This window comes from Nannobrachium achirus, assembly GCF_963921795.1.
Source record: "Nannobrachium achirus genome assembly, chromosome: 19".
In the NCBI taxonomy this organism is placed as follows: domain Eukaryota; kingdom Metazoa; phylum Chordata; class Actinopteri; order Myctophiformes; family Myctophidae; genus Nannobrachium; species Nannobrachium achirus.
In genome coordinates, this window is record NC_137826.1 from 42,995,274 (window position 1) to 43,008,668 (window position 13,395).

The 13,395-nt window shown below is 44.4% G+C and overlaps 2 protein-coding genes across 3 annotated transcripts in view; one reads left to right on the top strand and one right to left on the bottom strand.

The window, feature by feature from the left end:
- Positions 1-13,395, top strand: part of gabrb2b (gamma-aminobutyric acid type A receptor subunit beta2b) — a gene marked incomplete at its 3' end in the record, with an annotated part of 124,377 nt that overhangs the window by 50,498 nt on the left and 60,484 nt on the right. For both annotated transcript variants that reach the window (XM_080748389.1, XM_080748390.1), the window contains exon 3: positions 9,611-9,831. In XM_080748389.1, the coding sequence (XP_080604515.1) occupies positions 9,611-9,831 (221 nt within the window). The remainder of the gene's footprint in view (positions 1-9,610; positions 9,832-13,395) is intronic.
- LOC308304073 (threonine--tRNA ligase 1, cytoplasmic-like) lies at positions 2,950-5,160 on the bottom strand (the record flags this gene model as incomplete). The annotated part of the gene is made up of 1 exon (XM_080748632.1): positions 2,950-5,160. One exon carries the CDS (start codon positions 5,158-5,160, stop codon positions 2,950-2,952), a length of 2,211 nt encoding a protein of 736 aa, XP_080604758.1.

Consider the following 13,395-nt stretch of genomic DNA (forward strand, 5'->3'; position numbering starts at 1 on the left):
GCTCTCTAAAACGACAGGTTTTCATAGAGGAAGAAAGAGAATTCCTGTGTGTATGTTAGACAGACAGCAAGATGAAGAGTTGGAGACGGCGAAGCGTCTTTGATATTTAATACATCATAAGGAAGCCTTGGCCTGTTTCATGTTTCAATGACAAGGAATTAGACAGTGAGGAATTATAGACGGCAACAAGTGTCTCTCTCTTGCCCAGGCCCCAGGAGCACATGTTGACGTGCCCTGCATGCCAAAAAAACAGAACCGCTGGCTTCATTGTCTGACCGCAGAGTACAAGGTGGATATCAAGGTGGTACAGTGTCCGGGAGGCAGCATGTGCGTATGTGCGTGCGTGTAGAATCAGGTGAGGGATGGCTGCAGAGACCAGTGCTCGCACTCTATCCCGTAAAGTAACTAAGCACATTTATTAAGTACTGTACTTAAGTACATCTCAGAGGCAATTATTGTACCACCACAATTATTTGAACAAATTATTTGATTACAAAACACACATAACCCACTTCAGCTCTATATACCTTTCAGCCATTTGAAAAATAGCTGATCCACAAGCTCACAGATCTGCTAGATAGATACACACATTTGAAAACGTGAAATGGGACATTCTGCATAATGAGTACTTTTTATTTTTGTACTTAAAGTATATTTTGTTGGCTAATACTTTTGTACTGTTACCCATGAATATTTTCAATATTTCCTGTCCTTGTAACAGAGTATTTCTATATTGCAGTAGTGATACTTTTACTTTTGAGTACTTTTTTCACCACTGCTCGCATTCTATCCCATGCCTGTTGTCAGGGACGTGCAGAGAATGTTAGAGGGGCAGGGGCTGAAACTACGAAAAGGGCCTTTTTTTTTTTTCGAAAATAGCGCGACGCGTTGAGAGCTTGGAGGTCGGCTATTTTCGGTACTTGGTGATACAAACACTGAACTAACTTTTGAATGCTGCCTTCAGGTATGGCATGGAAAGAGGGCATTTGGCATTCATGATCTGGAGAGGGCATTTTTTACAGAGGATAAAAGGGCAGGGGCTCAAGCCCCCTTTGATGTCTATGTGTGCACGTGCCTCACATGGTAGCCAGATAATTGGGGGAGCACAGAGACTCCCCGGGGCGGGGAAAGGAGGGATTTCTGCCAAAGAGCTAGAGGTGTACAGAGGACTGCCTGTCTTTCCCCTAAGAGGAGAGCTGAGGGTCAATTTGCTCACGAGAACTTTTCTCATATTAAAGGACTTTTGAAAGAGGCAGGGGTCGACACTTTGGTCTCAAAAGCACTTACCCATCGGGCAAGTACGGGTCATATGTTCTAGTCTACTTGCCCAAAGGTCGTGTTTGCTGTGTGAAGAATAGAATTCAACAATAACAATGGGTAATACTTGCTCTTTTCCCACTGTAGCTAACGTTTCCCAGCTATACTGTTGAGCCCTCCAATTGATGCTTCTTGTTTTTATATATCTATAGTGTTATGCAATGATCATATCCAAATTGGCCACTGGCAATTAAGACATTAATTAATTGGTCTTCTCTGTTTGTGCCCAGAGTTTGCCATCTCATCTGACAGTGGATGATTGGACAGCTGGTGCATATTTAGAGAGGGGGAGAAGAGGGAGAGGGGAGCAACCAGAAAGAAACTACATTTGCCCAAATCTTTTTTTTTTCTTCACTTGCCCGGGGCAATCTGGCATTAGTGTCAGTGGCAGTGCAGATTAGCAATTAGCCTCACAAGAGCTTAAAGGGATGTCCTGTTTTTATCTGTGGAAACCTCAAACCAATAGTGCTTCTTACAAGTCACTGTCCACCCATATTCTATCTCTGATAACATGAGAGGTATAATATTATTACTCCACGAGGGGAAGCTGGTCACTTTTCCCTGGCAGATTTATGCACTCTAGCTTGTTCTCGGGGCTGTGTAAAAATCCTAGTTTAATTGCAAAGAGGAAGCGAGGGTGTTTCAGGCCCACCACGCTGTCCTAATAAGGTCTTTTCCCAGCATCCCACGGGGCTCCACTGCACAGGAGTCTACAATAGGTCCCTTCAGGCCAAGGACAAGCTGAAGGATCTGTCCCCGTAAATGGAAGCCGCTCAAAATTCTTTTCTAGAGGTTTTTTTTGTGTGCAAATCAAGCTACCACTGGAGCTCCAGAAAAGGTCAACGCGGGCAGAATCATAATTAAAGACCTGATGAATAATAGAAGTTAGAAGAGACCGTTTCACTCGCCTGTGGTGTCCACTGGTTTCCCTTTTCTGCACGGTTCCTTTTTCCTTAACCTCAAATCACGTAGGGTAACTGTAGCTTACCGTACAGTATAGGCCTATGTCAGATGGAATAAGGCATGCATCGATCACAGAGCCTGAGATATCCTTAAACCATAGAGTGCTGAAGTCTGACATAATTTACACATCCTACCTGGGTTGTGTTTTTGTTCTCCCATTCTGAATTCCCATACACTTTTCTTTTTTTTTTATATTGCGTCAAAAATAAACAAATGATCCCGGCGGTTTGACTCATGGATATGAAGAGTCAACTGACTGCGAATTCATTACATTTTCAAAAAAAATCTACTAGCTCACAATGCACCGTGTGCTTGTAGATCTGCTATTTGCGCTGAAAGTTTGCCTATTATGGCCTAATGTGTCTGAAGGTTTTTCAAATTTTTGATTTCGTTTGTCATTTTGAATATAATTCCATTTAGTTTAGTTAAATTTTTGTCCGATTTTAGGTTTAGTCTAGTTTTAGTCAACAAAATCTACAGTTGATTTTTACAGTAGTTGCGTAAATGTACTTACAGTAATTACTTTACACCACTGACAATGCACCCAAGTTGAATAACCATTACTTCCTCATCCAACTTGCTGTGAGTGTCTTTTTTGTTGCTATGGAGCTCTCAAACTGGAGGTTGTCAGCAAACCCAGAGCCCAGTAGACCCCATTTTCTGCTATTTTCAAACATTTTCACCTGAGGGAAAGCCGGCGACAAACTCCTTTTCAGCATTCGGACTCCTGCAGGACTTGAGCTTCTGCAGACGCTCAATGCACTCCTTCATGCTGCACTCGCCGTGGACCTTGATGTCCCGCGTGCGCACGTTAACAGTGCCACTTGCTTTCTCCTTCTCTCCCACCACCAGGATGAAGTTATATTGGGCCAGCTCTGCATTTCGGACCTTTTTATTCAAACTGCACCCGGCGTCCAGATCTACATCTGTCATGAAACCGCTGCTGTGGAACTCCTGATGGACCCTCTGGGCATACTCGTCACATGTGCGTCCCACGGGCACGACCATCACTTGACGGGGGGAGAGCCATAGAGGCCACTTGCCTCCATAGTGTTCAGCCAGGGTGGCGAACATCCTTTCCACTGATCCCAGGATTGCTCTGTGAATGATCACCGGCTCCTTGTTCTTCCCATCGTCACCGACGAATTTGAGATCGAAGCGTTTGGGGAGCTGGAAGTCGAGTTGGACTGTGCCACACTGGTTGTATCGACCATGGGCATCTTTAATCTGAACATCAATCTTTGGTCCATAGAAAGCTCCGTCGCCGGGGTTTTCAACCCACTTCTCCCCAAATTCATTTAGGCTGTTTCTCAGTTTCTCCTCTGCCTGGTCCCAGATCTGAGGCTCGCCGAGGAACTTTTCCGGCCGCGTGGACAAGTTGAGTTTGAATGTCAATCCAAACACATTGTACACGGTCTGTAGGAAGTCCAGGCAGCCTTTGATCTCGCCCTGGACCTGGTCCATGGAGCAGAAGATGTGAGCATCGTCCTGCTGGAAGCGGCGAACCCGGGTGAGGCCGGTCAAGGCTCCCGACAGCTCATTCCTGTGTAGGACGCTGAAGTCGGCAAAGCGGATGGGTAATTCTCTCCAGGAGCGTGACTGATGGCCAAACATCAGACAGTGACCCGGGCAGTTCATGGGTTTGAGGGCAAATTTCTCCTTCTCCACCTCAAAGGAGAACATGTTCTCGCTGTAGTTCTCACTGTGGCCAGAGATCTGCCATAACTTGTTGTTGTAGATGCTGGGCGTTTGCACCTCTTGGAAGCCTCTCTTCCTGTATTCACTTCTGATGAAGTCCAACAGGGTGTTGTAGATGAATGTCCCTTTAGGCAGGAAGAAGGGGCTCCCTGGGCTCAGGTCATGGAAGAAGAACAGGTCCTGCTCCCGGCCTAGTTTGCGATGGTCTCTGTTCTTTGCATCCTCCTGGAATGTCTCCCAGTCTTTGAGCATCTTGGGGTCAGGGAAAGAGATTCCATAGATTCTCTGGAGGCTTTCCATGTCAGCCTTTCCCTCCCAATAACTGGAAGAATTCTTGTGAATCTTCAGGGCCTTGATCTTTCCGGTGTGTCTCACATGAGGTCCTAAGCACAGGTCAATCAGCGGACCACACCTGTAAACCGTGGTAGTAGGGGTGGTGACCTTCTCGTTCAGAATACGACACTTAAACTTGTTGTACTTGAACATTTCCAGGAGGGTTTCCTTCTTAATCTCCAGCCTCTCAAAGGGTTGCTTCTCCTTGATGATCTTCTTGCATAAGGTCTCCAAACAGGGAAAGTCACTGCTTGATACATACTCGTTGTTCTCGAGGTAGAAGTCATAGTAGAAACCAGTGTCGATGGGTGGACCATAGCAGAGGCAGCCTCCGTATACCCTCTCCATGGCTTCGCCCATGATATGGGCACTGGAGTGCCAGTACACTGCTTTAGCTTCCTCGTCGTCAAACTTGAGCAGCTGCAGGCTACAGTCATTCTCCAGCGGTCTGTCCAAGTCCCACAGAGAGTTGTCCACTTTAGCAATCACTGTGGCATCAGCAAGACCTTGGCTGATTCCACACGCAACCTGGTACGGTGTGGTCTTCCAGGACTCAGCGTCCACCACCTTCCCATCAGGCAGGGTCACCTTGATGGGCAGAGCGCCGTTCTCAGCCCTCTCGGCCAACAGGGCATCGTGTTCCGCTTTCAGCTTTGTGTAGAGGGACATGCGCTCCCCGATATACTGAGGCGGAGGCGTCAACTCAGCCCGGACTCCAGAGTCTCCTGCAGCATCTTTGGCTTTCTTCTTGCCTCCATCTTTACCAGCTCCAACCTTTTTGTTTTCATCTACATGACATTCACTCATCTTGTCTGCAAGAAAGATCTCGCAGAGATCTTCTCCAGCCATAATGAATAATAAGAAAAGCTATCACACTGGGATAAATAAATTCTACCGTGTGTGTGCACATCCACAAGGGGGCTGGAAGAGTGAAGTTAAATCAACTGCACAAGCTTATATTGGCAGCATGACATCATAGTTAGTTCTGACCTTGACCTGACGTGGAGGTCCACATGGCTCCATACTGTAGATCAGGGTTCCCCAATAGGCGGCCTGCGGGCCATTTGCGGCCCGCGGGGGGCTACTGTCTGGCCCCCACCAACCCCAGTAATAATGGTGGTATAAGAGCAGCAACAACACTAGTATATCGTCGTTGTCGGGTGGAAATCTCGTATCTCCAAATGTCTATGTTCTTTTGCAAAGTAAAGCCCTGCTTCATCATACATGGCCGTCGCACAAAAGTAGTGAAAACAGCAGATCTACAAGCACACAACGACTCGCGGTGCGAGGCGTTGTGTGTTTGTAGATTGGCTGTTTTCACTAATTTAAATCATTTTTAAAATGATAAATGCAAAAATAAACGGTTGTGGACATACAAGATTTTCACCCGACAACGACGATATCTGAACTGTCGCTGTCGCCCTGCCTTTGTACTGTCAAGGAGAACTTGACTGATAGATTACGTCATTTTTGAGGAGAACTTGATAGATAAATAATGAAGATAACATATGTGCGCTCTCTTTTCATCGAGCCCACAATAAAAAGCATGCTAAGGGATCCTTACCCGTCCAATCTCGGCCTCTCACGTCTAGAAGAGTAATGTTGGAGAACCCAGACATATCAGTGATGTCAGTCATCTCCAAATTTGGGCACTGTTTCAGTATGCGAGAGACGGGAGACGCGTGCTCAGTTCAGGCGGCGGTATCAGTGATTATCTCCAAATTTGGGCACTGTTTAGTATCAGTGATCTCAGCATGCGGGTATATCAGTTTACAGTTTACAGTTTAGGCATTTAGCAGATGCTTTTAATCCAAAGCGACTTACAATAAGCAGATACAAAACATCACAAGATAATATGTCAGTACATCAACAGCAATATAACAAGTGCAAATGGATATATCTATCTAGAAAAAAAAACACAATATAATCAAAGTTCTAAAAACCTAAAAACAAAATGCTAACTAGCTTCACGTATGGTCATTGATTTTTCTGTAGCGCTAAGGGTTTAGGTGGAGTCTGAAGAGGTGAGTCGAAAGCTAGCGAGTGAGTCCGTTGTTCTAAGTGCGACAGGGAGTTTATTCCACAACTTGGGGGCCAGGAGGGCAAACTGTCTCGGACGAGTGGATTTTTGCCCTGGAGTTTTAAGCGAGGGTTCTGTCAGCATCCCTGTGTTGGCTGATCTAAGTGAACGGGTGGGGGTGTATCAGACAGACATTGGACAGACAGACGAAGATGCCCTGTGGGCAACCACCACACTAAATAGGAATGCCCGGCTTGAAAGTTGATGGTAGAACTGGTACATCAGAGTCACTTAATGCCAAGTGCTATACAATAAATACTCAGCGAATGCAGGGAAGTGTGTGTCAAACAAGGCAGAAGCACCAGTGCACCGTGGCACAAGAAGGTACAGGGAGGGACAACAAACCATTATCCATGCTGTCAGAGGAGAAGTGCTGATGTGGGAGTTTCTCTCTGACCAGATTGTTCTGCTGCCCAGGGATATTTGACAAATGTCATCCACAATCAAGAGTACATTTTTCATACCCCTGTTTGCAAAAGGGCTAAATACTGCCAGAATCTCTCCTCTCCTCTCCTCTCCTCTCCTCTCCTCTCCTCTCCTCTCCTCTCCTCTCCTCTCCTCTCCTCTCCTCTCAGCATTCCTGACATCTCTTAAAGAAAGAAAGCTCCCAGAGCTCTGAGACTGCGGCTTTGCTCTCCTTTACAACCGAGGGGGGAACGGCACTGTGACGCAGGATTTCCATTTCATTTTTTTCCTCCCTTCTTTACAGAAACATGCATGTTATGTAACCACTGTGGCACATATAGCACAGTTAAAGCGGGGGCTCCCTACGCAGCACACACACACACACACACACACACACACACACACACACACACACACACACGTACACGTGTAACTGAGCTGTCTTGCATCTGACTCGATGCGACGCAGAGTGCAGTGCACAGAACGTCAGAGCACAAGGACATGCTTTACAGCCACTGTGGTTGCAGGCAGACAATCATGCAACGATGGGAAATGATTGAAAACTTGTCTAAACCTGATTCTTACTTCGTTGTACTAGTGCAGGGGTCTTCAACAGGGGGTCCGGGACCCCTAGGGGGTCCTCAGAGTTATTACAGGGGGTCCTCCAAATCTTTGTGTGATAGAAAGCTTTTTTCCTCCTTTTTTATATGAATCACTTGAAGCCTAGCGTCCATATTCGGAGAACTTTAGCCAAAAATAGCAGATCTACAAGCTCACAACGTGCTGTCAAACGATGAAACTATGGAATCTACGAAAAGGTTGTGGGGGTCCCTGTTTCATCTCTCTCTCAACTAAGGGTCCTTGGCCTGAAAACGTTGAAGACCCCTGTACTAGTCAGTCGTGCACCAAAAAATAGCCAATCTACACGCTATTGTGAGCTTCTAGATCGGATGTTTTTGGCACATGAGCGACCCAGCATGTCTAATGTAGCCTAGTGCAGCACATTTCACCAATATGCCTCCTACTAGGCATGTTATGATTTATCGTAAATCGATTACAATCGATTCAAACTGGTGACTATTTAAATCAATTTAATAAAGATATTATTGCGATGCAAACAGCAGAGGGAGCAATCAAGACGAGACAATATTATAGAAAGATCGTATTGTGAACCTGAACCTATAGGATCGTGATTGGAATTGTATCGTGAGTTGAGTGAATCATTACATGTATAACCTCAGGGTCATTAGGGTGTGTCCAGTGCATCACATGACTTGAGTTCACCGTGAAATTCCTTACCATTGGTTTACCAATGGTAAGGAATGAACCTGTAAGGGTACAAATGTAACCAAAGGAACCTGTAAGGGTACAGTTGGTCTCTTCAGAGTTTCATTTACTAAGCACTTTAATGTGTTGTTAATTAACAATAGGCTCTCTGCACAGCAGCCATTATTGTAAAGACATTGGGGCTCTTCCTTACTTCCTTCACAGGTCTTAACAATAGTCTCGCTTAGCCAGACAACTATTCCACAATCTCCGAATGCTATATAGAGTCTGGAACTACAGCTCCTGAACGGCGAGTAATGGAAGCTGGCATTTCCGTTCATGAAAATATATTTTAAAATGTCATTTCTGCTAGGATAAATGTGCGTGGAAGTGGGGAGGAGGCTTCACTTCCACTTTAACCGGATACTCATTGTTCTTTTTATGTTATTCCAGACTATGACGGGAGCATTTCCAAATCGCGGAGTCTTATTGTTAAGAGAATCTTATTATCTTAACAATGACACTTATGTTCCACTAATGTTCCACTCTGTTCCATTCTGGTCAAACAGAGTCCGGGTGCTGATATTGTGCATGTTGGCTCACTGGAAACACTCTGCTACACCAATGGGTCTCAAAGTGTCCTTGAGGGGGTTCCAAATGGACCCTTATGTGTCTGTAACTCTGAGTTTGTACAAATGGAACCAAAATGGACACTTACGGGTCCATTTGGTTCCATTTGTACATTCTCAGAGTTATGGTGGTCCTTGAAATCAAAACATTTGAGAACCACTGTTGCCGCTACACTAAATGGAACAGAGCCTGCATTAGAATAATTGGTAACACCTGTGAAGGAAGAAAGGAAGATGCCCAAGTTCTCTCCAAAATGTCCGCTGTGCATAGAGCCTATTGGTAGTCGCTCTGCATAAAGACCCATCAGATGGATGCCTAGATTGTAAATGTAATTGTCTGCCTGGGGGGGGGGGGGAGCAACTTTACTCTAATGAGAAAAAGAATAGAAAGAAGGAAGAATGAACAAAATTAAAGCCAAACTATTCAGCACCATGGACAGCAGCCGCAGTCCTGGTTTCACCCCCATTTCCTAAAAGTACTTTGTTCCTAAAACAGAAGACTTTTTCGGCACCTCGTTAAAGTCCAGCAGCTCAACATCAGTCAACACTTTGTGGACGTGCATGAAAAGCAGTGTCTGGTCCAGATAGACACAAAGAGCCTTTCTTTCCGCCCCGCTCTGTCACATACACTTGTGTTTGGTTTGCTTTTAAATGTGTTTCATCCAATATTGAGTCTGTAGTCTGAGAGAAAAGTTGAGGAATGTCTGTAATGTATTGTAACTCTATTCTTACTCTCATTCTCTGTCTTTCCCTCCTGTTCTTTGCCACCCTCCCTCTCATCTCTCTCATCTCTCTCATCTCTCTCTGTCTCATCTCGCTCTCTGTCTCTCTGTCTCTCTGTCTCTCTCTCTCCCTCTCTCTCTCTCCCTCTCTCTCTCTCTCTCTCTCTCTCTCTCGTCCTCTCGCCATGCCCTTACAGGACTACACGTTGACCATGTACTTCCAGCAGGCCTGGCGAGACAAGCGCCTGTCCTACTCAGAGATTCCCCTCAACCTGACCTTAGATAACCGGGTGGCTGATTCACTGTGGGTGCCTGACACCTACTTCCTCAATGACAAGAAATCGTTTGTCCACGGCGTCACGGTGAAGAACCGGATGATCCGTCTGCACCCGGATGGCACAGTACTGTACGGCCTCAGGTGAGAAGAAGAAGATGCTTATACCGGTACATTCTGTATACTGAATATATTAACCAAATATAAAATAAATACACCTTAAATGCCATGAAGTAATTCCAAATGTTGGTCAGATTATCTTAAATGGTGGATCTTTAAATTAGAATTTAGAAATGAATTGATCAGCCCTTTATTAATAGCATATAACAGCAGAAAATGTGGAGAGTGAGATGGGGAGTGACACACAGTAACGGACTTGAACCCCCAACATGCTACCAGGCTGCTTGGAGCCTAGGTGCCTGGAACACTAGGCCAGCGGCCCGGGCCTCACATTTATTTGAACACATAAATATGCTATACACTGTTTGAAGATCCAGATCCGTGGATCCAGTCACCATAAACACACAGGACAGACGGATGATGATAAGAAATGAGTCTGTACACTTTGAAACTGTGTGCAGACTGAGACTTCGGTATATCCTTCTTTATCCTGGGCATAAGCTTGTATTTATTATTTCTCATCAAAGGCGGAACTAGAGTAAAGCGAAGGTTCTGATGTAATGAGACATGCAAGCTGAATTTATATAGATAGTGTGTGTGCTAGGGCATTAACGAAAAATCACACCCGTGTGAACTGAGCGGTGGTCGGGGGGGGGGGGGGGGGGGTGCGTGTGTGTGTGTGTGTGTGTGTGTGTGTGTGTGTGTGTGTGTGTGTGTGTGTGTGTGTGTGTGTGTGTGTGTGTGTGTGTGTGTGTGTGTGTGTGTGTGTGTGTGTGTGTGTGTGTGTGTGTGTGTGTGTGTGTGTGTGTGTGTGTGTGTGTGTGTGTGTGTGTCTGGCCTGGCCTGGCCTGGCCTGGCCTGAACAACAGCGCCCCTCCCTTAACATGTGTGGTCAAAAAAGGTACTTCAGGCTACATACAGACACGCACACACGCACGCATACACACACGGCCACGTATAGGAGACGGTGTAACCACCGCTCAAAAAGTCGACTTCATTACACAAGTCGACTCCCACCAGAGAAAGTCGAAAGTCGAAGTTGAAAAAAAAAGAAATCCTTTGTATTGTTTCTATCATTATTTTTGCTCCATGTGTGCGTCTGTACAGCAAACAAACAGTAGGATTGCTTATTGTCAAGATAATGATCCAATATTACACTGCTACATTACATTTGGTATAACATGGTTCTATTGTGAAAATAGCAGTTATTTTCACAATTTCTGCCTCTATATATTTGACAATTTGGACAATGTTTAATTTGCCATTTTAGAGGTATTAAAAAGTCCTTAAATTGGCACAATTGGAAATGTGAAGATACCCTCTATATACTTAAACTTTATGTTGGTTTGTTTACTGTTGAGTGAGAAAACAATGTTTCACATTAAAGGAGCTATAGTCAACTTTTTCATTGTAGGGCCGACACTTTGTTTACATCCTAGTCTATAGACTAGAATGTAAACAAAGTGTCGGTCTGACGATGGCCAAAATGATTATTTTATCATTATTTTACTTTTTTTGTGGTAATTTTTGAATGGAAACACATATATGAAGCTTATTTTTGTTTTATAAAATATTTTCGAAAATATTTTAGCATCCGTTTTTCAAGAAAAAGTTGACTATAGCTCCTTTAAGTTAATCATCTGGGGACCCCCCAAAATAATTGGGGGGGACGTGTGTGATGTGATGACGTCATCAAACGATAAAGTCGACTTCAACTCAACTTTTTACTGAGTCGAGTCGACATACAAAAATCACAAGTCGCTAATGCCCTAGTGTGCGTGTGTGCGCATGCGTGCGACGCCGTGCGTACGTGCGCGGTTAAATAATGTTAAACCTAAACAAAACCAAAACTCACACAAAAGATGAGTTTAACCAAGCATGCTGTTAGATGTAAAGACTGGAGCGTGAGGTGACTGACGTCGCCATCCATCTTAGTCATTGGTTCAACTAGGAAACTACTTTTGGGAGCAGATGGTGCGTTTTTTTTCTTCCTCAAACTGCAATAGATGACTTCTCCAGACAGCTGTCATCTACAAGCACCTCATCCATGAAGGGGGTGTTTTATCTTTGTTTCTTCATTTTTTAAGAAAGCAATACATTGTAGCCTTCTTCTTCTGAATTTTTTTCGCAAAGTAAAGCACTGCTTCATTATACAAGGCAATCGCACAAAAGTAGTGAAAATAGCCGATCTACAAGCACACAACGCCTTGCACCGCGAGGCGTTGTGTGCTTGTAGATCGGCTGTTTTCACTAGTTTAAATCATTTAAAAAATGATAAATACAAAACAAACGGTTTTGGACATAAAAGGTAGAGCAGGTTGGCCAATGACCCATGGGTTAGCGGTTCAAATCTCGGCTCCTCCTATCTATATGTCAAAGTGTCCTTGGGCAAGACACTGAAACCGAGTTGCTCCCGGTGAGCTGGTGGTGCTTTATATGGTTTCCACCGCCACTGGTGTATGAATGGGTGATTGTAATGCACATTGTAAAGCGCTTTGGATAAAAGCGCTATATAAATGCACCATTTACCATTACGGCATTACACTGAGTTTTGACCCCTGAAAAGTCAATTTGAAGAAGGCGTGCTTCCCACAGAATGTCCCCATCGACATTTCGTCAGTTCATTTTGCTAATGGCCCTCTGATGCCCAAACTCTATAAAAAATATATTGAAAACCATAACATAATATCTATAATGGTCTGGACTGTTGGCACTGCTGCTATGAGGGGCGTCAATTTAAACACTTGCACGCAGACACAGACACACACACACACACACACACACACACACACACACACACACACACACACACACACACACACACACACACACACACACACACACACACAGAGAGAGAAAGAGAGAGAACGAGATAAAGAAGAACGAGAGAGTTCCTGGTATATTCGAGTCAAGAAGGAAGGGATAGAGATTTCTGATAAGGCATGGGTTTGGAAGTTTAGACATTGTCTAAATTATGTGTTTCCTGACTGCTCAGGGCTCTCCCCTCGCTGTTGCATAACGTCTCTTTTATCTGCCCTCATTAGCGAGGGAGAGTAATTAGCTGATTGTTTCAGGGAACGCTTAATTGTTTAATACAACATATCAGCCGCAGCGTCATCATCTGCCCACGTAGGACAAATGAGCGCTATTGAGGGTCCGAGATGATTCGTGCTGCTCGCGCCGAGCTGTGTGCGACAATGACAACAGATCAGTAGATTGTAGAAGGAGGATGCAAGAAAAATAGATGAAGAATTTACGGTAAGATTGGAAGAGGAGAGATAGTGAAGGGGGAGGAGTAGAAAGGAAGCAGTGGTGTAAATTAATGAAGTACATTTACTCAAGTACTGTACTTAAGTACACTTTTTAAGTATTTGTACTTTACTTGAGTGTTTACAATTTCCAATACTTTTACTTCTACTCCACTACATCTCGGAACCAAATATTGTACTTTTACTCCACTACTATTATTAGAAAACTTTAGTTACTATAGTTACTTTGCAGATATACATTATAATATTACAAAACATACATAAACGACTTTAACCCTATTTTATACCCTGGCTATTTGAAAATAGCCGATCTATAAGC